A 23,162-nucleotide genomic window follows, 5' to 3' on the forward strand; every position below is an offset into this window, starting at 1 on the left:
GGGTAATAGTGCTTATCGCATAGACTATCCTAACAAGGCACATATGAACATAATACATGGGTAATAGTGCTTATCGCATAGACTATCCTAACAAGGCACATATGAACATAACTATTTTACACAGCAATTGGATGCTACTAAAGTTCTTTCTACTCGCACCATTTATAATAGAGTATCTTGTTACTAATCAAGCTCGTAGACCAGACATAAACTAAAACCAATTTCCTAGTCACAGGTCAAAAAAGTTAACGTTTATTCCTTCTTAATTTTTCATGTTATCCACGTAGAACATTTGTTGTGCACCAATCGAGCTCTTAAACACTATTTTTTTGGTAAATTAGATCTATCAAACCAATCTAAAATAAACATATCTGATAATTTAGAAGAAATATCTGTCATAGCCATCTACAAAGTAGTTCTAATATTATTGACTACATATGCCACCATCTAGTTAGGAACTATATATTGTTTCGTAAGACTATAAGTTGCTCTCATTCTCTAACTATCCTATCTCAAAAGATGGGCATTGGTCTCTAAACATCGTGAACAAAAAAGTCATCTAATATCCATCAAAAAATTTCATAAATATGATGCAACAAATTTCAAAGCTTTTGTACTATGTGACATATCTTACTATACAACACATAATTTTACTATAGAAATAGAAATATTGAACAATCTAACACTACTTGCTATAATCAATGCACCACTCATTTCTAATTATAATGATGAAGCTTGTTATACCAAAATCTCCTCTATTTTAAATGCAGCCATTAAAGTAGGCCTTGAGGAAATCAGGAAGTGATGGCTCCCAATTGAAGTACACTATCTATTGGAAAAGAAAAACATGTAAAATAAGAACCATAATTCTCTCCAATTATTAGGGATTCCTTTGACATAGTTACATTAATGTACTCCTAGGCCTAGATAGATTCTCTCCTAATTATTCTAGAATTTTTAACGTTACCTTGCAAAATATGATCATATTTAGCTAGCCAAATATGACAAGTAATATAAGATATCCATACCGTCTTTGTGCTCCGATTATCTCTAACGGATCTCTTCTAAGTCTAGGAAAATCATCATGAGAGTGTTTCTGATTAGGTAGCCTAGATGAAAGTTTTTTTTTTTCCTCGTAGAATAGAGTTTTTTTATTTTTAATAGCATAGGCCTACTGCTGATTAAAAAATAAGGCATATTGTTGTTTCCTTTTGGAGAGAATCACCATGACCAAATGGCTCATTGAATTTAGTAAATCTTAACTTCAATAATGTTCTTGATTTTAAAGTGGCAAGTCATCTACACTGGATCTGAAATCTAATGGCCCTAGTTGTGGTGAATAATATGGATATATTGTGTCTATTTTTCCTAGATTGGCATAACAACTTCTTTAAATAATTTTATTTGCAAAAAGAAATATATGTTTGGTCCAAATATAAAACATAATCCATAAGATTTACATATTAAATAGCCTTACCATGGTTTCTCTTTCTGTGAAAAAACAATAAAATTAAAACTCATGGATATATTACCTAAGTTTTTTTTTTTTTGTCTTTTGTACAAATCAAAATGCTTGTTATTACAACAAATTATTGTTGTATTGTTGTCATGCTAATGTGGATAGAAAAATTGTATATAATTTCTTACACAAAAAATAATTCAGGTCCAATCATGGTTTAAAAATTGAAAAAAAAAAATACTGCTATGTGATACAAGGAGGCTGGTGCTTTTGCATCACAACATAATATGGAGAGGCGAACTGCACACATGCCATATGGGATGAGATTTCGTTTTCCTTTTTTTTTCTTTTATGTGCCATGGCTGGGCCACATAGCATTATCCCATATGCCAAATGTCTCTTTCAATTTATTATAATAATGGCCATTATAAGTGAGATCAGTTTTTGTTTACCTCCAAGATTAATTTTTGGGAAGGTGTGAATCAAACAATAGAGATTTGTCTTTGGCACTGCATTTGAGGTGCCTATTAAGTATACATATCTTAATTAATAGTATCTTAGATGCGATCTTAGTCAAGCCAACTAGTATGTTTAGGCTCATTGAAAAAGTCTTAACACTCGATCTTAGTGCTTGTCCTTTGAAGACTTATATTCTATCTTGCAACTTCCTTAGATGGCTTTTCAAATCCACATCAAACATGTAGCTGAATAACATATGACACCCAACTAGCTAGAATATGGGATTCTGAAACTGCAAGAGGGGCCATAAAATAAAATGATATTCAAATAGAACTGTTGAGAAATCATTAGCCTCAAGTGATCGAAACTGTGGATGAAAGGTCACATGCTTTGTTGGCAGTTTCTCCTATTCAAAATATCTCCCAAATTATTGACTTGTCTCCAGATTCTAACCACACAATTATTATGTTAGGAGAATATTCCAAATCATAACTACTATTGATCCTTGTAGCAGTTATAACAAACATTATATATATATATATATATATATATATATATATATATATATATATATATAACCTATCATATATGTGGTTAAAATTATGTATATCATAATAATGATTGTTATTATGTTTTTATAATAGCATTATAAGCAAAGTAAGGCTAGGGGAAAGAAGAAAAAAAAAACTTGCATTTTATATGGAATTGAAAATGCCTCTTTGCATTTCGACTTGTTGCAATGTCAATTTTACATTTAGTATATTACTGCAATATGGTCCATCCTCCACCTAATTGACATCAAGATTCATTGGAGATGCCTACTTGTCAGTTGACATGGTGCTAGTTGTTGTCTGAGATGATCCACCCTCGCAAGAGGAAAATGCCGGAACTAGCGGATCGAGAAGACGAGCTCTAGTTGAAGTACTGGTATCAATCGCAGAAGATCCTTGAGAGCACCATTGGAAGCCCCAATGATGCTGTTAATGTTGTTCTAGGACCGAGAAGTCACCAAGTTAGATATAGAATCCACCACTGGAGTTGGGATAAGCAACTATGTTTTTATTCTTTATAGTAAAAACGCACCCACCAACACCTTCAATCTTTAGTCCAGTGGTATCTTTAGCGATGGAATCCAAGCTGAGTCTTTCGGATGGAACCCCATCTTCAATGACAAAGCCTCTTTAAAAAAAAAATAAAGAAAATCCAAATCACATTACCTAACAAGTAGATACCTTCGGTGAACCTTAATCTCAATTGAGTGGAGGTGGACCATATTGCACTAATATACAAAATGCAGAATCGATTGTAAAGGGGTATTTGTAATTCCATATAAAATACAGAATTTTTTTAAGCCCAAAGGCAATGTTCACATAAAAATGACAAACAATTTGAGCTTTAACAGTTCCATTTATTTATTAAAATTATAAAATATCAAAGCTATTATTTGTAGTATATAATGATCACTGCCCTTAAACTGCATGGGCTTATATATTTCTTTTTTTCTCCCTTTTGCCTTGATGTCTTGCTAGCAACTGGCTGCATGTCTTCTAGGTCTAAATAATGCTCAAATAACTGCCATCATCTAATATCCATTGTTAATAGATATAATACAATGGAACCTTTATAATGGCAAATATAATGCTGTAAGTGCAAGGATTCCAACTCATGCCCCACTAATAACACACAATCTCTCTGTTTATTAACTAGTAGTTGCAGGTTTAATCATCCCTTTCACTGGAAAGCTACAAGCAGGCAATATTGTCATCCAAGCACATTGGCCATATACCCTGCGGCAAGTCACCTCTCCCATCATTGTAAACTCTGCTCATAGAATGGCCTACAATCCAAGCATGCAGCGCTTGCTTCTTGACATGGATTTCTTGGGAAATAAGCATGGTTCCTTTCAAAGGATTCATGATATCTTTTGTTTCGTTATGCAAGGGGGCCTACAAGATTTGGGACGTGTTACTAAATTATTGAACAGATGTGGGCACGTCTTCTTTGAGGCCCCATCCAAAAGTCTATATCATTGAATCTAGCTGGTCTCATGGTTCAAAGATGAGGCCCACATCCAACGCAAAAGGTCACAAACTTGGAATGAATGGGGAACTACAAGATACCAAACCACGTAGATCGAAAAAAAGGGCATATTTTCCTAACGCATTAGGCATCTTTTTCGAGTGGTTCCTCCACTTCAAAGACCGGTATGAAAAATATATACTTCTTTCTCTAATAAATTTTAAAATTTTATTAAAAAAAACTAAATATCTCGGACTTCAAATCTTAAAATTAAAAAGATAATAACATATCTAATTGGGGACAATTGAACTCTGGAATAGAAATGGAAATGAAAATGAGTGAATTCCATTCTAGTCGTTTGATTGAGATAAGCTCCACTTCTATTTTGATCCACAGAATAGAAATGTCTTAATCCTTCAAAATTCAATCTTGAGTTCCCTCTAGCATTCAACTCATATTTCAATTTGAATTCCAATAACAAACCAAGCATGTTAGGAAATTTGGATATTTCGATTCTCATTTTGATTGATTTCGATTCTGATCCTGATTCAAGACCAAACGCACCCAATATATCATATCTTGTCCAAACCTTGTGCAACTAAGTTCATGTTTTTTTCTTATCAACCGCCAAATTATGTGGGCATTTTAGATCAAACTTAACAACAGAATCCCATGCCTCCTCAAAGATGAGGGAGAAAAAATTTTATATAAGAGTAGAAATGGATGGAAGCAATGAAGTATTTTCTTCTTTTGGTACTATGGTTGGGCTTGATAGATTGTACATGCATGGTAATATTATGAATAACCACCGTCAAACATTGTGCCCCAATTGTACCAAAAAAAAAAAAAAAAATCATTGTGACCCAAGAATTTTACCCTCATTTAAAGTGCCAACAAAATGACAAACCAAGATTATATAAGTCTATGTTTAAATCTGTTTTACATAATATGTATGGCAAATTCCAATGTAATTGTCTTAGGATTAACATACTAGACATGAAAGTTGCCAACAACGTATTCTTTTATCTAACTCCAGCAACCTCACCAAGTCACATCTAATTGCCAATTACATAGTTACATTTGTCAAAACACATTTAAATTGCATCTAATTCAGATCCAATATTAAAATGTCAAGTGGACGTAGGGGGCCATTCCATTTTAATACCATCATTTTTTGTTTGCTTCTTTGTTGGAACGTACTGTGAACAGCTTTCAGGTCCTGCAACAACGTTAGTTTTGCCGGATGTTTGGGTGCCCAAGTGTCCATCGTCCGCTCATATGCACTACCAACCATTAGTGCTAACCTAACACAAACACTTCATGTGACTTCTTTGTTGTATAACTTTTTTGGTGCACACAAACGTTTCATGTGACTTCTTTGGTATATTAACTTTTTTGGTGCTGCTCCATGATCTCCACTCCTTGGGGCACTTTGGGGCAGGTCATGTTAGGTATAATTGGCCAATTTGATGGGGCCCAAAGATGAAATAATGCAAGTTATCTCAATCACATGAGATCAAAGTGCAAACTACAAACCACTTCACATGACATGTGAATCTCACCAGATTAACTACTGGGAAGACCCTATCAAATGGCTTTCTTGCACCAATATCTCTCCACCAACCCTGCAAGATTATTAAACATACAAAATCTTATACAAGATGGTTACAAAGATGATGAGTAACTCTCCTATAATTCCTTGCACTGATAGCCACTCAATTATATAATAGTTTTACGTGAGATTTTTAGGGTACAATAGCATTGCCTAGTGGCTAGAATCCAAGATCACGTTAGAGTGAGCAAAGATGGGACAGCTCCACATTTTAGTTCTTTTCATCGGGACAATTAAGATGCTAGTATGCATGTGGCCTATGCTCAGTGCATAAGGCAAGAAGCAGAATGACCATGAGACAAGACTATTCACCCATACTTTCGCATTTTTTTGGTGAAATATGAAAGGATGTACAGGAATAATTCCTCATTTATTTGATATAAGAGAAATGAAAAAGATGATGGATAATATTTATATGATATTTTTATTAAACTATCATATAATAAAAAAATATTATTATTATTATTAATTTATAAAATTTATTTATGTTAAAAAAATAAAGCAATATATAAATTTATAATCTTTATAATTTATAACTATATAAATAATTTGTAAATATTTAATTTTAATTTAATAAATAAATTTTATAAATTAACTTATTTATAAGTATTAATTATATAAAAAATTTAATTAATTTATAATTTAATTTAAAATATTTAATTGATTTTACATAAATAGTTGACTAAAAAATAATGAATATATATATATATAGAGAAAAAAAGAAGAAAATTCATGTTATTTACTTATAATTATAAAAATTATATACTGAAATGAAAATAAATAGTAATAGATTTTAATAGTATAAGATTAATAATATAGATAAAATAAAAGATATATAAAAAAAAAATTAAAACTAAAGGAACGTTAGAATTTTGTCAAACTTAACGAATGGCTCATTTTTAAATTAAAAGGACATAAATTGACAGATTAGAATAGATGAGTAATCATTCATTTTCATTTATTTTTTAAATTTTTTTAAATTAAATAATGGATAGAGATCATCCATCTCTATCTTCTCAATCGGTTCCATCGTTCCCCTCGTGACCCCAAACAAAGGCATACTAATAGCTAGAAGAATCAATTATAAACAATAGAAAATTAATACTGGAAAGCTTTGGAGTAACCGTGAAGCTTTCGCGAAGTAAATCTTACTTCTCTTCACCACCTATAGCATGCGACCTGGACGGACCATTTTCCAATATGGTACAAGACCGTACCCCAACTTAATTATACACAGTCTCAAAAAACTGAAAAAACGACAGCAATTAAACCTAATAACCGTTAGCAATTAAAAGTTGCAAGCGCAAGAAGTAAGTAATTTCTTTAGTCAAAAATATAGCTAACTTCTAACACACTTGACCAAAGACTCAACCTGGGAGATGAATTGATCCACAAAAATAAGATATCAGCATTTATCAGTCAAGCGATTATCTTGAAAAGTTGTGGAGCATGCTTACTTTGAAACAATCTTAGGACCTAAAACTTCCACGGATGCACAAATTCTACTTTCAAGATCTAACATCATCTCTTGACTTGGTAAAAATTTGTGGACATAACACTTTTCATTGAGATAAGAAGGAAGCTCCAAAGCAACGTAGGGCTGGCATGCAATTGCAATACTGATTCCCCGATACTTTTTTTTTTTTTTTTAATTTGAAGCTCCCTAACAATAAAAGGATTAAGCAAAATAATATCACCCATAAAAACTAAACACATGCATAAAGTCTACAAAATAGGCTAATTATTTTTACATTATGATTACAAATATTTAATTTCCCTTATCTGTACAATTAATAGCAAAGACTAGTAAAAAAAAATAACAAGAACATTATCTTGTTACGTTCCTAACTTAGTAACTTGTTGCAGTTTTCTCTTCTCTATTAGAAGAATAATGATTAACCAAAAATTATAATAAAGAGAAAGATTTCTCTTCCACCGAAAATATATCAAAAAACAGAAAAACCAGAAAGAGATCCTTCCTCCCGGTTCCCCTCCGAGCTTTTATCCCTCGCCGCCCCGGCGGCATTTCCGTTACCGTCACCGTTACAGAATACCTCTTGTACCAGCTTTTCTACGTCGATCGGGTTATTTCCCTCCGCGCCCTCCGCTTCCACATTAGGCCCCGCCGGAATATACGGGGGCCGCGATATCTGGAGGACGGATTCCCAGTCTATCCCTCTGAAAAATTCGTGCCGCTTGACGCCGTCGAGCGAGATTCTTCTACCGGGGTCCTTCTCGAGAAGACGGCGTAACAAATCGCGTAACGGCGTCTGCTCCCCCGTCAGCTCTGGTTCCATCGTTAGGATCCGGTAGAAAGTTTCCTTCCGGTTTTGCCCTCGGAACGGCGTCCGGCCGTACAGCATCTCGTAGAGGACGACGCCAAGGCTCCACCGGTCGACGGCGAAATCGTGGCCGTCGCCTCGGATGATCTCCGGTGCCACGTAGTCCTCCGTCCCGACGAACGAGTTCGACTTCCCCGACGCCAACGACGGCTTCGGGGTAGACTCGACGACGGCTTCGGAGCCCCGCGGCGAGTCGGAGCTCTCGGGCGACACGCCAGCATTGCAAGAGAAGCAACCCGGGAAGCGCTTCTTCTTTGCGGGAGCCGAAGGCGGTGGCGGCGGAGGATGGCGGAGGGGAGGGTCGGGTTTCTTGGCGGAAGGTTTGAGAGACTCCAGCGATTTCGCTGGGAGTTTGGTGGAAAGGTCGAAGTCGACGAGCATCAGGTGGCCGTTTTCTTGGATCAAAACGTTCTCGGGCTTCAGATCTCTGTAGACGATCCCCAATCCGTGCAAATACTCCAACGCGAGCACCAGCTCCGCCGCGTAGAACCTGAAGGACATCAAGAGGGCACCAGCAGTTTTAGGTTAAAAGCTAGGGAAATTTTCAGAACAAATCGAATAGATCTAACGATCGGGAGATGGAGGTTAGAAAAACCCTACCGGATGACATCGTCGGAGAACATCTTCTCCGTCTGCCGCCGACGGATCGAGTTGAGATCGCCGCCGGAGCAGCGCTCGATGACGAACCCAACGATCTTGTCGGTGGAAACGACGCCACGAAGGGAAGGAAGCAAGGGATGGCGGAGGGCTAGGAGGACGTCGCGCTCAAACCAGATCCGGCGGTAGGCGTCGGCGGCGGTTCTTCTGCTCGATGGAGGAGCGGGAGATGGCCTTGAGGGCGAGGGCCTCGGGGGAGGAAGGGGAGCGGACGAGGAAGACGACGCCCTTGGCGCCGCGGCCGAGGACAGCGACGGCCCTCAGGTCCCCAAGGTCCAGCGGCGGCGGCGCCGCCGGCGGTGGGTCAGCCATCGCCGGAGGGATTTTTATCAATAGTTGTAGGGAAAAAACGCAGCAGGAAAGCTATGATTTTCATTTATTTTATAGACCGGGTTTTGTGCTTCCGAAGGATTGATTGCTTGGCGAACAAGAATGAGGGGAGAGGGAGCAAAAATCGATTGCAATTGGACGACAGCAACGAATCCGTGACGAACGGTTTTTTTACGCGGACGATTGTGTAGAGATTTGTATGCGGATAAGCGGGATGATATCACATGCTAATCTTATTACTCTCCCACTTATTCCATTATTCAAACAAAAAATCATGCACTATAAAATATTATATGAGATGAGCTCATAGTTTATCATATTTCTCTTAATACTAATCTTAAAAAATAAGTTTAAAAATTAAATACTTTGTTTACTAACAAATTATTAATCTTTTGACTAAAAAAATGATATTCTTTTCTTTCTCGTTTTCAGTATATATTTTTTAATGATATACTATATAATAACATTAATTAATTAATTATCTAACAAGTCAATATACAGGATATAGTCAAGTAATACATACTATAATTTTTTTAATACACATCCAATAATGACCCAATACATACATACAAATAAATTGATACATAGTTTACTGAACTTAATATTTACCATATATAGTATATGATCAGTTAATGCATACCTAGTAAAATATTCATCCGATATTCTAATACACATCTCTAAGTAAGTAATGCGATACATAATTTTCAGAATATAACACTCATCAATATACAGTACATGATCAAATGATACACATGAGACGGCTTAATGATACATACTATAAGTTTTTTGGATACACATCAATAATAACCTAATACATATCAATAGATAAATTTATATATAGTTTATTGAACTTAATATTCATCAGTATATATATACGTCACTTATATATATCTAGCAAAATATTCATCTAATATCCTAACACATATCTCTAGATAAAATGATATATAGTTTTCATGAACTTTAAGATGCAAAGATCTTAGAAAAGAAGATGAATTTAAAAGAGGAGAAAAAGAGTCGAGAAAGACTTCATAAATAGGAGAGATGGCATGTGGGATTTAAAAGAAAGAAAAAAATTAGAAGGAAGACCTTATGGTACTATTTATGATGAAAAAATTGGTTGATGAGAAGATAATGGATGGAATGGCTTGATAGGAAGAAAGAGAATATAGACGGATTACGAAGGATCTCTCTTAGGCATTCATTTTATTTCCTCTTTTTTATCTATACTATTAATCTTACACTATTAAAATTTATTACTAATTATTTTAATTTTAATATATAATTTTCATAATTATAAGTAACTAACTAGAATTATCTCTTTTTTATTATTTTGGTTATGAATTAATGGGCTTTGAAAATCTAATCCCTGTTGATAAGCTTCTTCTTAAAATGCGAAAAAAAAAATATGATATAAAACTAGGCCCATTCCATATGATGGCCTATGGTGCCCGCCCCATATGATTTTTGTTTCCATTATTCCATGGTTTAACTTAACACCTTACTACGAGTACAACAAGAGTCAGTCTTACCTAGGGTTTATAGCCATTATAACTAAGTTATTGGTGGCATCAATTCTCTATGTACATGTGCAACAAATTAGTTGGTTGAATTAATGCATGGGTATGCCACCAATTATCATTGAAAAGGATAAAAAGGTTATGGATTCTACAATATTGATTTTTCAAAGACTTTCAATATAAGATAATGGTGGTGATTGGGCTATGAAATGAAAATTTAAAACAAATATAAACTTATTTGAAAATAAAAATAAATATTGCATTAATTGATGATCCAGTGAAAAGTCTCTCTTTGACAATTATAATTTCATATTCATCCATCCTTTTCTATAAGTGTTAATTAAGAACTACAATCCATTATATTTTGCCATCTATCTTGTCACTTCATGCCTTTACTACTTATGAACGCTACTATCCCTTCCATCATAGAGGTGTTACTTCCTATTCCTCATGCTATATCTTAGTAATCCTTTATTAGTTGCTTTGTTCCACTAGAATATTTTATTTTTAGCCATCATGATTCTTTCATTCTATATCAAAGATTTGTCCCCTATATAATCTAGATCCTTTTGGGAATTGTCATGTATCATGTTGCTTAATTTGCAATCAATCTGTATCTTAGTACTTTTCTATGCTCGGTTTACGTCCCAACACTTGATGTTGGAGTTTGTCATTTAATAGTTGATTTATGCTCAATCTCCTGCATAGAGTTCAAATAGTGCTCTTTGACACTTAATCCATGCTCGGTTGCAATCCAGTCTTTGCTTGCTTGGTATGCTTTCTATGCTCAGCCTATTCTTTAAGCTACGTATTCAACTCTCGAACCACTTTCTATAACATGAACGTGATCTTCAAGTTATGTGGTAGCTTTTATAATTTCTGGAATCCACCACTTCTCGTATCCTCTTTAGTGACATCATAAAATCTGTAGATGATTAGTCCATATCCATCGGCTATTAGTCTGGATAAGACGTAAACAACTGTAAACAACTAATGATAATAATTATTATAATAGTTTATTTAGTATTGTAATAACATTATAATGCAAATAATAATCATTATTTGGCATTTTCAATGTACTCTTAATGAATAACTTTTTTCTTCCACAAAAAATTGGTCCATCATGAAACTATTTTTTTAATAAGTAAACAATATTACATATAATAATAATATATATTATTTATTATTTTTATTATAATTTTGTTATGACTGTTATTTTCAAATCACTTAGAATGGGACAAATGATACTTATTGAAGTCAGTTAATAGTGGCAATATGAAGGGTCCATTGCAACAAAATAATGTATTAGTGAAATTTTTGTTATATTATAGATATGAATAATAGATCTTTGAATAACAATCATTATTGTAATCATAATTTTCATTATTTCTATTAAATAACAAAACAACAGTCATCATTTGATATTTTTGCTATTTTTAAGACATATTTGAAATTTGTATTGTTATATTAAAAATAATCTTTTTTTTTTTTTAATATGAAATTTTCATCTACTTTTCCTCCAAAAATAGTTTGCACACTTGAAATCCGAAATTATCCATAGCTTTTTTTTTTTTTGGTTACATTGGTCTATTTTAACAACTGCTATAATCATTATTATTTTAACATTAAATAATTTTAAATCCCCTGTGGATACGTAACCCGTTTAACCGTCCTGTCGGACAACTTTAAATTCCAACTTATCCGCGCCGATGCAGAAAAATTGGAGACGGAAAACGGATCCGTCCCGCACGGAATTTTTATGCAATGTACGGAAAACGTAGGTACCGTTTTCAGTCCCGCTCCTTCGAGGAAAATGTACTCCCCACTAGTTCTGGCCTTCTAGAAGGGGACGCGCTTAACGCAATCTAGACCGTTGAATTAGTCCGACATGGGATGATGATGACTCTGGACGGCGTGATGTGTGCTTGGCATCGGGCGTGGGTGGAGGAACGGACGGTGGAGATTAATTCGACGGAGCGTTGATTGCAGCGCGTGGGACGGAGAGGGGTCGTTTGGTCCTTTTACATGCCATTCGAAGCTACGGCAAAGCGGGAAGCTGTGAGTCGCTTAACGCGGCACTTGGGGGACCGGGCTTCCAAATTAACTGCCGGCGGCTCGTTATAATAATCGGGCGCGGTCGTGCTGCCCACGTGACATGGGCCACCGAAACTTTTGCCGTCCAAGCGGTATAAAATTTCCACCACCTTTGGATGATGAAATTTTTGACGGACCTGAAAAAAAAAAAAAAGGGAAAAAGTATGAACATGATGCAGTGCTTACATTTTATCATGATGGGCTGCTATATATGGATGTGAGCTGTGTGATATACATCATATATAGCTACATACATTGTCCATCACATGATAGAAAGTATACATGCAATGCACTAATACGTGCACAATATGATGGATCGTGAGTACCATAGAAGTCACTGGTCAAAAAATATTTATCAATATAGTTTTTTACTTAAAATTGATCATTAATTATGTTGCTACATTTGGATCTTGAGAATACATTGTTAATATTGTTCAGCCCTCACTTTGATTTGAGGCGCGCTTCCTTCCATCCTAAATCTCCAATAAATACATGAATTAAGTATATAATTAATGAATTCATATTTTCATGATATATTTCTTATTTTATTTTCTAAAAAAAAAAAAGAAATGTGACTTGAACTAAGAGAGTAAGTTTATTTGACAAAAAAGTTTTCATAAAAAAATTGTCTAAGAAAAGTTGAGCTGGGGCCCTATGCTAGTGTGAAATTAATGTAACACATTAGAGAGTTATATACGGATGTTGCTTACAAGTTCATTAACGAATCAAACATCATGTGATTGTTGTAATATACATTATAACAATGATCAGCTACGGTCCAATGATTGCACCCATTCTCCACGTAAGCTGAGGTTCTATTTGAATTTTGGCCCTGTTGCTCAAGTACTTCGGCCAAATAACCAATTTTGGGGACACCTGTTATCACTCTCAAAAACAGTGAATAATGTTTTGACATCCAGATGCATGAGTCATGCATATCTACTACATTATGAATGACAAACAAGAAGACACGCCCCCTGGTTTCCTAAAATTTCGCTTTGACTCTTGATCTCAACATGTGAAGATACAGAGATGAGGGTTGGGGTGTATCTTTTGTGCCCAGAAGGATTCACTTTCCCTCGCATGAATCCTCCATTGGATAATCCACTGGTTGCTTTGAGATGAGTGATGGAGGTTGGAGGGCTTGGAGATTTGCATAGTAGATGATCCAATGATGGATTTATGGAAGATACAGCACAATCCTGGAGGTAATCGTGCATTTTTTTTTTTTTTTTTTAAAGTTGATGCATTGATTTAGAAACTGAAGACCTGACTTACACTCCCTTTACACTTTTTCCATCTTTTTTAATTGTGTTATGTATTTTCAATGAATCCGAGGGCACTTTCTCTTCTACCTTCAACAACCAAGTGCTGTACTGCCCTCCGTGGTGCAAACCGTGCATTGCTCACTAAAATAGGTGGACTTTTCCACCGCCTTCACATCTTTTTTCTCTCCTTTGAAAAATCATCCTTCTTTCTTTCTAACGTTTCAAAAAGTGAAACTCATTTTCAGTCACTTTCTTTTGCTTTCTCTAACAGGTGCCCTCTCTGCCATCCATTATCCCTTTTTTTTTTTTTTTTAAAAGTTATAAAATGGAACATACTTTTAGACTTAGATCGTCTAATAATAACTTATATTTTATAAAACCTAGGTTGTAGGATCGATCATAAGATATAGCAAATTAAGCCAAGCTCTTTCAAAAAGATGATCTTTATTAAGATTCATTTTGGTTGGCCTATGTTAAAAATAGGTAAAAAATATACTTCGAATTCTACAATGGATGACACTGGTATAGAGAAATCTATGTGATTAGGTTTAAGTCCCTCCTTTTCGCAACCACAAAATTCTAAAGTTACTCCTTGTCATGTTCATGATTAGAAAGAAGAGAAAGGGTTAGATCATTATTGGTAGGAGGATTTGACATCATTGAAATTATTCTGTATTGATAGATATGTTTCATTCCTTATTCAACATGTCCTTAAATATTTAGGTGAACAATCTTGGCAGTACACAATCTTACTTCATTAATCTATTCTCCTCATCCCTTTATAATAATTGGTGGAAGGGTTTCTGTTTCCTTCTTTTCATTGTGAACACAAAGATACGTACATGCATGCACATGAACATGCCCACATAATGCCTGCGTATTGAGGAGATTTTAGTATGGATCAGATAGTGTTATTGGTGTTCAACATGTAAGAATGGTTAGGTGTTGTATTGTTTTTATTTTCTCAAAAAAATAAAGTAAATAAGATGATCTTTCTCTTGATGTATACCCACATTAAAGTTGATGTGGAAATATTCTCATATATCATTTCTTCTTATCCTCGAATAATAGATGGTTTCTCCCTTCTCCACATCCTTCTTCTATATTATAAAGTTAGGACCTACTTTCTAGTGATTTTCTTCTCTTATTTTTGAATAAGTGTGCTCTTTCATTTATTTTTCCTCTCTGTCTCCTTTCATTTTATTTTTCTTTGGATGAAGATGATAATACATTTTTGGCTGCTCTCCCTCCCAAAACTACGTGCCTTGGAAAATATTAATATGCTCCCTTTTACTGTTTGTTGTTGAACTTCTTCTTTTATGGTTATAGGTGTCATAATTTAAAAGGTATCTCCTCACCCCACCTCCACCCTGACCTTAAAAAGGAAAAAAAAAGGTTTCAGATATCACCCCTTTCTCAATCAGTTCTCTCTCTTTTTTCTTATTTTATTATTAAAATAAGTTTCAGATATAACCCCTTTCTCCATTAGTCCTCTCTCTTTTTTATTCTTAATTTTATTATTGATGTCCTTCATCTTTTCTGTTTGCTAAAGAAGGTGCCTTCCTTCCTCTTCAATAATTAATTAACCTTTTTTCTTTTTGGTCACGTTCACCGTTTCATCTTTTAAAATCAGTTCATGATATATCTCAACTCACCATCTCTCCCTCCGGACCCACCAAAAAGTGGATTGTAATTGCAAACAAATCTTGTAACTTTTAGTAACCTCTCAAACTTCAAAAGTCTTAAACCGGCTACATTTGTCGCTACCGGCCCTGAGATGCCGATCTCTCTCTAACTTCAAAAGTCTTAAATCAACCATATTTGTTGCCACCAACCATAGAATGCCGACATAGAATATCTCTCTAGACCCATAAGATAGATAAGGATCAGAGAGCTCATTAAATTGGCCGAGTAGATCTTTAGATATTTAAGTTAGAGAGATTTTCTTAGCAGAAAGGAGGAAGAAAAAGGGATGATAATGCCAATGCTAGAGAGTAGTTGAACATTCATCATCTAAATTTTTTGGGCTTTTAATAGTTGCGATCTTGCATTTTTAATAAACTTTATCCTAATAAATTCAGAATAGTATTGTAACAAACTACTAAATGTCATAGTATATATATTTTAGAATCGATTCATGGTATATCTCAACTCACCATCTCTCTCTCTCTCTCTCTCTCTCTCTTCCGGATCCACTAAAAAACAATTATAAACAAATCTTCTAATTTTTAATAATGTCTCTTCCTAACTTCAAAATCCTAATTTTATGTGATCTTTTATCTAACTTTTTGAATCGATTCATTATATTCAATCACATCTCTCTCTCTCTCTGATCACTAAAACAATTATCTTCTAATTTTTAATAATGTCTCTTCCTAACTTCAAAATCCTAATTTTAGGATGTCGATCTTTCTATCTAACTTCAAAAGTCTTAAATCAACCATATTTGCTGCTACTAATCCTAAGAGCCGATATAGACCATCTTCATAGACCTATAAGATAATAGATAAAGGTCAGAGAACTCACCAAATTAGTTCTGGTTGGATCTCTAAATACTTAAGTTCAAGAGAATTTCTTAACAGAAAGGACAAAAAAAATGGTAATACTGTTGGTATTAAAGAATAGTGGAGTGTTCACCATTTATGATCTTTCAGTCTTTTAATAGTTGGGATCCCGCAATTTTAATAAACTATATCTTAACAAATTTAGGATAGTATTGTAACAAACATTAATATGGCATAACAATATAGAAATATGTCACAATATAATGAAATTGCTGAAGCTAGCTACGTGCACATCCAATGAAAGGATGAGTTATCTCTATGATGAAGTAGTTCTGTTCAGCTTGGATTAGTTGCCAAGGTCTTAGGTTAAGCTGAAAGACTTCGGTCTTGTAGGTTGGCTGCTTTTGCTTTGTTTCTCCAAGTTCTTATGTCGATTTTGAAGAATTTTTAAAGACATATAAGTTGGCATATGAATAATGAGCTAAATAAATCGGGTCGCACCATATTACACTAGCTGTTATTATAACAATTTTAAATCAATGTAACAATACGATCCATATTATTGAAAAATTTAAATTATTCTAATTTTTTTAGACAAATAATTCTAAGTTATTCCCTCACATGCCAATTAATTTAGAGTGTTCAATAATCCACAGATTTATGATTTATTCATGAATTATTTGGGACTTATTGTATGAAAAATCACGGATTATTATAGGGTGATCTCATATCCGTTGGTGATGTAAATGTTGGTGGTGTTTGTCATTATCGTTCCCTGATTTTTTTTTTCCCCCTTTTTCATGTTTGTTTGAATAAATATATAAGCATGTCAGCATCCTTTCAATCTTTCAGCTCTCCAAATTATTTCTAAACTTCTCGGCAATCCGGAATTTTTTCTCTACCTGAACAGTACCTGTTGTGGATCCTGTGACTATGGTTAATCCACCTAAGAATAACAGAAAAAAAATCTATCTAAATTTTGTGTCAAGGTTTCAACACCAATATTGCCCTTAAGCAATCTAAATTGAGGCAAACTATTTATCACCATTCATCGGCAAAAGGAAACTCGCACCACATGTAAAGCACCTATAAGAGAACTGATGATTGCTTAATCATCATCATATGGAAGATCTAAATAAGCTTCATGCTATTAGGATCTAGTCCCTTTTCTTATGTATATTTCTGCAGCAGTTGATGTTGTTGCTATTACTGTAGCAAAGCTTGTGCAACTGCTCAAAAGCACAGCTCACTAAGTCTGCCTCCATCTTTATGTAAGTTCTCCATGTCACAACAGCCTCGGAGGAGCATGCAAGCACAATCAAAACATTGAAGGTTAATTGTTCTCTCAGAAGAATGTGGGAGAGAACTGAATCCTTCACAGCTTTGACTCTACTTAATTAGAATGCAGGGAGCTTAAGAGGAAAAAATGCACATAGAAAGAAAATAACAGGAACAATAGCTTCCTCTTATTGATGATGAGGGAGGCAGGGAGGTTTCAACCCACTGGAATGGGGACTTCGTAACTTCAAGCATGGTGTTATTTTGCAACATGAATCAATTACTTCATTGTTAAAGAAGTCTAGTGAGCATGAATTGTCTAATAAGAAATCAACATGTTAAAATTCATTTGGTGTTTCACTTATTATAGCCATCAGCAAGGTTAAGCATGGCTTTCTAGCTTGTCATTCATGCTTGCCAAATTATAGACACAAAGCTAATCAAAGGGGACAGGGTGGGCCCATTCTGAAATTTTTTCTATTTTAAAGCTGATATTAGCAACTAAGAACATCTTGCCCTCCCACCATGTACAAGAAAATGATCCCCTTCATGACATGGATTTTATCAGTCATGGGGCAATAGACATGCTTAACAATCCATTAAGAAGAGGCTAGAAGGTAACGCACTCTTGTTATCCTGATCGATGCCACATACCCAGCCCTCAATTTTCTCAGCCCCCAACTCAAATCCTCCGAAAGAAGGAAACACCCAATAAGATTCCTAGTTTAATTTGATAACCTACGAAAGCATCTTTTTCCTCCGGACTCATTCCCCAACAGATAAACACCATAATAAAATTAAATATTTTTTTTATTGATCAATTTATCTATATTCTTATACCTCTATATATTACTAAATTAATTTTTCGATGGACAACACTAACCTATAAAATAGAAAATAGACGAAAAAATTTATCCACCTATATGATGAAAAATTATTTTACCATCAATCAATAAAATAATATTTTTATTTCATTCATAAAATATCTCTAACTCAATAATAATAATAATAATAATAAAATATTATATTATATTATTATATATTATATTATTATTATACATAATAACACTTATATAGTAAAAGTTATTATGAAATATCTGGATAAATCTTAATAGTTTATTTGAAAAAATAGTAATATATATGAAGCTAATTTTTAAAATATAAACAATTATTTTTTTATTTAAATATTATTTAAAAAATATTATACAGAAAAATATGAAGTCCTATATAAGTTTTGTACCCCAAAAAACTGGCCCTTTAGCTTGATGCTACCTTTTTTTTTTTTTTTTTTTCCCGCTCTTCAAGCTAAACATCTAAGATAGTGTTTGATTGCCAAAAATAAGATAGAATAAAAATTTATTTCATTTTAATCCTCTAAATACACTATGAAATGACATTGAGACCCATGAGTATAGTAATTCCAATGAAAAATACATTAGTTACACCTTATTTTTTTATTTAATCTATTTTATATTGAACCATGAAATAGCTATCCATCATGAAAAAAAATTATTTTATTTTAGATTAAAAAATAATAATATTTTATTTTCAATGGACCCGCAAATTTTCAACCAAATACAAAATTAAAATAAAAATAGTAAATAGATATTATGGGGAATTGGTATACCTATTCCAGAAATACTATTTTGGCTACCAAACACTATCCTAATGCCTACGCGTGTCTAAACTCTCAAACAACATCATGGGCATAATCATAAAGGTTACGTAAATATGATTAGGTTGCAGAATTGACCATATATAGCTGATGACAAGGAAAATCTAATGAAAACATGGTAAGGAAAAGCTAATGAAAAGAAAACACCAAGTGCAATGACTTCATTTATCACAACCGCAAATAATCTGAAATCCAATAAGGGAGCTCAAAGATGGATGGACTGGATTGACTGAGCATTTGCAGACCAGAATGTTGCTCTCATTCTCAAAGCCTCCATATTGGACTGGACTGGCAACAAGAGCTAATCTTGGGGCCACTTGGAAGCCATGCTTTTAAAAAGCCTTTTGCTTTGGTCACCAGATTGATGCATGTATCCACTTGCAGACACTTCCAGGCTGGCCTTCCACAAACTTCATAATCATATAACCACCTACAATAACAATAAAAAATGCAAAAGAACGGTAAAATCAACAAAAGCTTGGATTCCAAGCTACCACCTTGAAAAGGAGAAGAAGAAAGACCAAAGAATTCAACAAATCATTTGTATTGTTTGATTATGGTAAAACATCTACAAATGTTTTCATAATTATATAGTTTAATATTGCAGTGCTATTAGAGGAATCATTCCATGCAAACCAAACTAATCGAAGGACTCGCAGAAACCCCATTCTCCTAATTGTGTTTAAGACAGTTTTGACGCAAAAAAGAGTTGTTAATGAACTTTTCCTCCAGCAAACCAGAAGAAAAGATATATCTTGGTAGAATAATAAATAAATAACTGCTATAAAATTGCATTGCTTAATAATGACGAAAATTTCACATTCCTGATCACTTAATGCTAAAAACAAGCAACTCTTTGTATTCAGATGAACCATGTTTGTTGACACACATAAAACCAAAAAGCATGAAAAAAGCTACCACAAAACGTGAGTTGCAGGAATCATGAACTTCACATGTTTCATAGATATTTCATTTGTACATCTGTAATTGATGATACTGAATCTGTGGATCATCAAATCAATTGCCTTTTTTTTTCACTCCGAGACACACATATTCTTCTGCAAAGTGATGAAAACGAAGTCTTGATCCATTGAAAAGATCAAATTAAGTGTTCCTGCGAGAGACATCAAACCAAGAACTTGTATCTCCATCAAAATGGCTAACCATATATTCCTTGTACCTCTTGACTATTTTAACCAATTCAAGAATCCGAACCTCTGAAAGCAATCACCTAAACAACAATTTTCAGAGTATTAGCTTCAAAACTGCAACCTTTAGAGGCATTGATCCAATCCCACAACCACAGAGAATCCTAAACCATATCTTCAACAAAGAAACAAGGGCTCCTCCACAATAACAAAGCCATCTTTTCCACCATACAACAGAAATGTGAGCCACAGCATCTTTTCTAGCCCATCCTTTTTCAAAACTTCAATGCCCCCACAGTGCACATGAAAGCAAAAGAAAAGAGACACAAAAAAGATAATGAAATTCTCTCAACTCAAAACTTATACAGATTAAAAAAATGGTGCGACAAAAAAAGCTTAATTCATCCAACCAAAACTTAAAAAAAAAAAAAAAAAAAAATGCAACAAACAGGGGGGAAGGCTTAATTCCAGGAATAACAATTCACATAACATCAAAATCCATGTAATCCAACTACCAATAGAATTCAATTATACAAGCACATATTAAAATTCATACATCCCAATTCCTGCAAGCTAATAGTTGATGTGTAAACAGCTAGATATCTAATCCCAACAACTGATTACAGGGTAAAACAAGTTGATATAAGGATGGAAACTGGAAGGGAAAAAAAATATATTAGGAATATAAAATTTTAAACCTTAGATCTTGATGATCTTAGCAGCTCTAACCACAGGGTTGGCCTTTGCAATCTCCTCTCTACCAGCCGCCTTGTAATCAAAAGAACAGTTATGAGTGTCGGAGTATCGGTGGCGGCCGCAGAAGAGATCGCCGCACCGGCACCGGAATCCGGTCAGCCCCACCCTTTTCCGGCAGGTGGAGCACCTGTTACTAAACCGAACGGGTGACTGAGGTTCCTCTTCGGGCTTTGGTGTGCTCGAGACCGCGGCGGCCGCTTCCGAGGCGACGGCGACTGTTGCCGAGGCCTCCGCGGCGGCAGTCACCGGCCTCTCGGGCCTCTGGACAGGTAATTCCTCGCAGGGTTTGCCGAATAAAGAAGAAGGCGATGATGAGGATGGAGGAGGGGACGGTGGAGAAGGAGAAGGGGAAGAAGATGAGGAGGGTTTGAGGATCTCGGCCTCATCTTTGTCAAGATTACAGCTTTCCCGAGCCATTTGATTGCTATAAAGAAAATAGAAAAGATCCCAGAAAGCTCGAAAGGAGAATAGATCGAACGGAACCGAAGTGAGAACTGGATCACAAGGTCATAAACTAACACCAGAAAGTCTTATAAATCGTAGAAAAAAGAGATTTTTGAGACTAGGATCGGGAAAAATACGAACTTTCCAGAGAAAATCGAACAGAAATCAAGAAAACGGGATTTTTTTGGCTGATCTAAAGCGAGAAATTTTAAAACAACAAAGATGAGCAAACAGAGAACGATGAACGAAAATTTCAACTAGGAATCCAAAAAAGGATGATTTTTTCCCGATTGAAATAATAAAACACGAAAAGTCGCAAGATGGGAGATTAATCTGCCGAAAAATCGAACCGAATCGAGAAAGAGCTCGAAGGAACCCTAAGAACGAAGAAGATTCCCCAAATTAGCCACAGAGTGTCGAACTTCTTCCCATTTTGAGAGAAATCGAGGACGCGGAGACCAAATAATCGAAGATTTGCTCCGAAAATGGCCGGAGATGGAACGAACTCGGTCGATCGGGCCGAGGAATCGGAGCAAATGTCGTGAGAATTCGTGGAAACAGGGGAGGAACAAGGGTAAAGGTAGGGGCCTCGAAGGTGGTGGAGATAGAAATAAAATAATAAACGCAATTAAGTATATAATTTATTAATTTATATAATATAAGGCAATAAATAAATGGTTGTGTAATCTTTGTGCACAAGCAAAAATTTATGGTCCCAAGGTAATGTTCAGAAGGACAATTTGGAGCGACCAATGATTGAACGGTTGCTGTGAATTTTGATGCACTTTGGATTCCTAATAGCCGTCTGATTTGTGGACCATCTATAAAGCAAGCGAATGCACAGCTGGGGGTCTCTGCTTGGTCCTGGTACCAGAAAAAAACACGAGAGGGAGGCCAGCAATGGTTTGGTTGCTTTGCCCTCCTCTTTTTCCTTCTTTTAATAAATATACATATTATTAGTTTTATTTTATATTCAATTTATTTTTATTTATATTTAATTTATTTAAATAAAAATATTTATTTTTATTAAATATATAAAATTATCGATTGAAACAGTCCCACCAACTAAATAGTGAGTCGATCTAACCATGGACTAATATACATAACAATGAACAAAATTAAATAAAAATGAAAAGTGTGCAATGCACTTGTCTCCATGTGTATCCATTCTCGATGAATTTGATTGGACTAAAAATTTTATGGCTATTATATAATATTTTACCCTATGATGTATATAGGCATATGTTATAGATAAAAAAATATTTTAGATTTTAAAAAAGATATTTATATCTAAATTATTTTTAATTATTTTTAAACAAAATAAAAATAAATATTGAGTTAAGAAATATTTTTTTGAGTTAGTATTGTATTTCAATTTTGTACGGAGAAATCAAACAATGGAAGGAGGGTTTTGGTCAACAGTTATTAATATTTGGGTATTATATGTTAGTCGTGAAGGATATATTCTTTTTATAGATACATATCATGAAAAGTTAGTCAATTTTTTTATTGATCAATTTATCCATATTCTTATATTTTTCATAATCGATAAATTATTTTCTATGGATAACATTTATCTATCAAATGAGAAAAAATCTTA

At 34.4% G+C, this 23,162-nt stretch overlaps 2 protein-coding genes across 3 annotated transcripts; both read right to left on the bottom strand.

Moving 5' to 3' along the window:
• Nucleotides 1-7,455: 7,455 nt before the first annotated feature.
• LOC105038651 (serine/threonine-protein kinase OXI1) lies at nt 7,456-8,941 on the bottom strand. Its single transcript, XM_010914520.4, is given in 3 exon segments — nt 7,456-8,381; nt 8,492-8,688; nt 8,690-8,941. Coding segments are annotated over 3 exon segments (1,254 nt in total). The 5' UTR covers nt 8,861-8,941; the 3' UTR covers nt 7,456-7,495.
• Nucleotides 8,942-19,279: 10,338 nt separating this feature from the next.
• Nucleotides 19,280-22,176, bottom strand: LOC105038652 (zinc finger AN1 domain-containing stress-associated protein 15). 2 transcript variants are annotated; one of them, XM_010914521.4, is made up of 2 exons: nt 21,061-22,173; nt 19,280-19,644 (listed from the first exon to the last, which is right to left on the bottom strand). In XM_010914521.4, the coding sequence occupies exon 1, from the start codon at nt 21,533-21,535 to the stop codon at nt 21,062-21,064; it is 474 nt and encodes a 157-aa protein (XP_010912823.2). In that variant the 5' UTR covers nt 21,536-22,173; the 3' UTR covers nt 19,280-19,644; nt 21,061. The 2 variants fall into 2 exon arrangements, with proteins under 2 accessions (XP_010912823.2, XP_010912825.2); XM_010914523.4 differs by lacking the exon at nt 19,280-19,644 and adding an exon at nt 20,118-20,643 and having other exon boundaries at nt 21,061-22,176.
• Nucleotides 22,177-23,162: the final 986 nt, after the last annotated feature.

Source organism: Elaeis guineensis, chromosome 1 (assembly GCF_000442705.2).
Source record: "Elaeis guineensis isolate ETL-2024a chromosome 1, EG11, whole genome shotgun sequence".
Classification (NCBI taxonomy): Eukaryota; Viridiplantae; Streptophyta; class Magnoliopsida; order Arecales; family Arecaceae; genus Elaeis; species Elaeis guineensis.

What these genes read in the sequence shown, in the direction of transcription:
- LOC105038652 (XM_010914521.4), bottom strand. Translation starts at nt 21,535, where the DNA reads ATGGCTCGGGAAAGCTGTAATCTTGACAAAGATGAGGCCGAGATCCTC.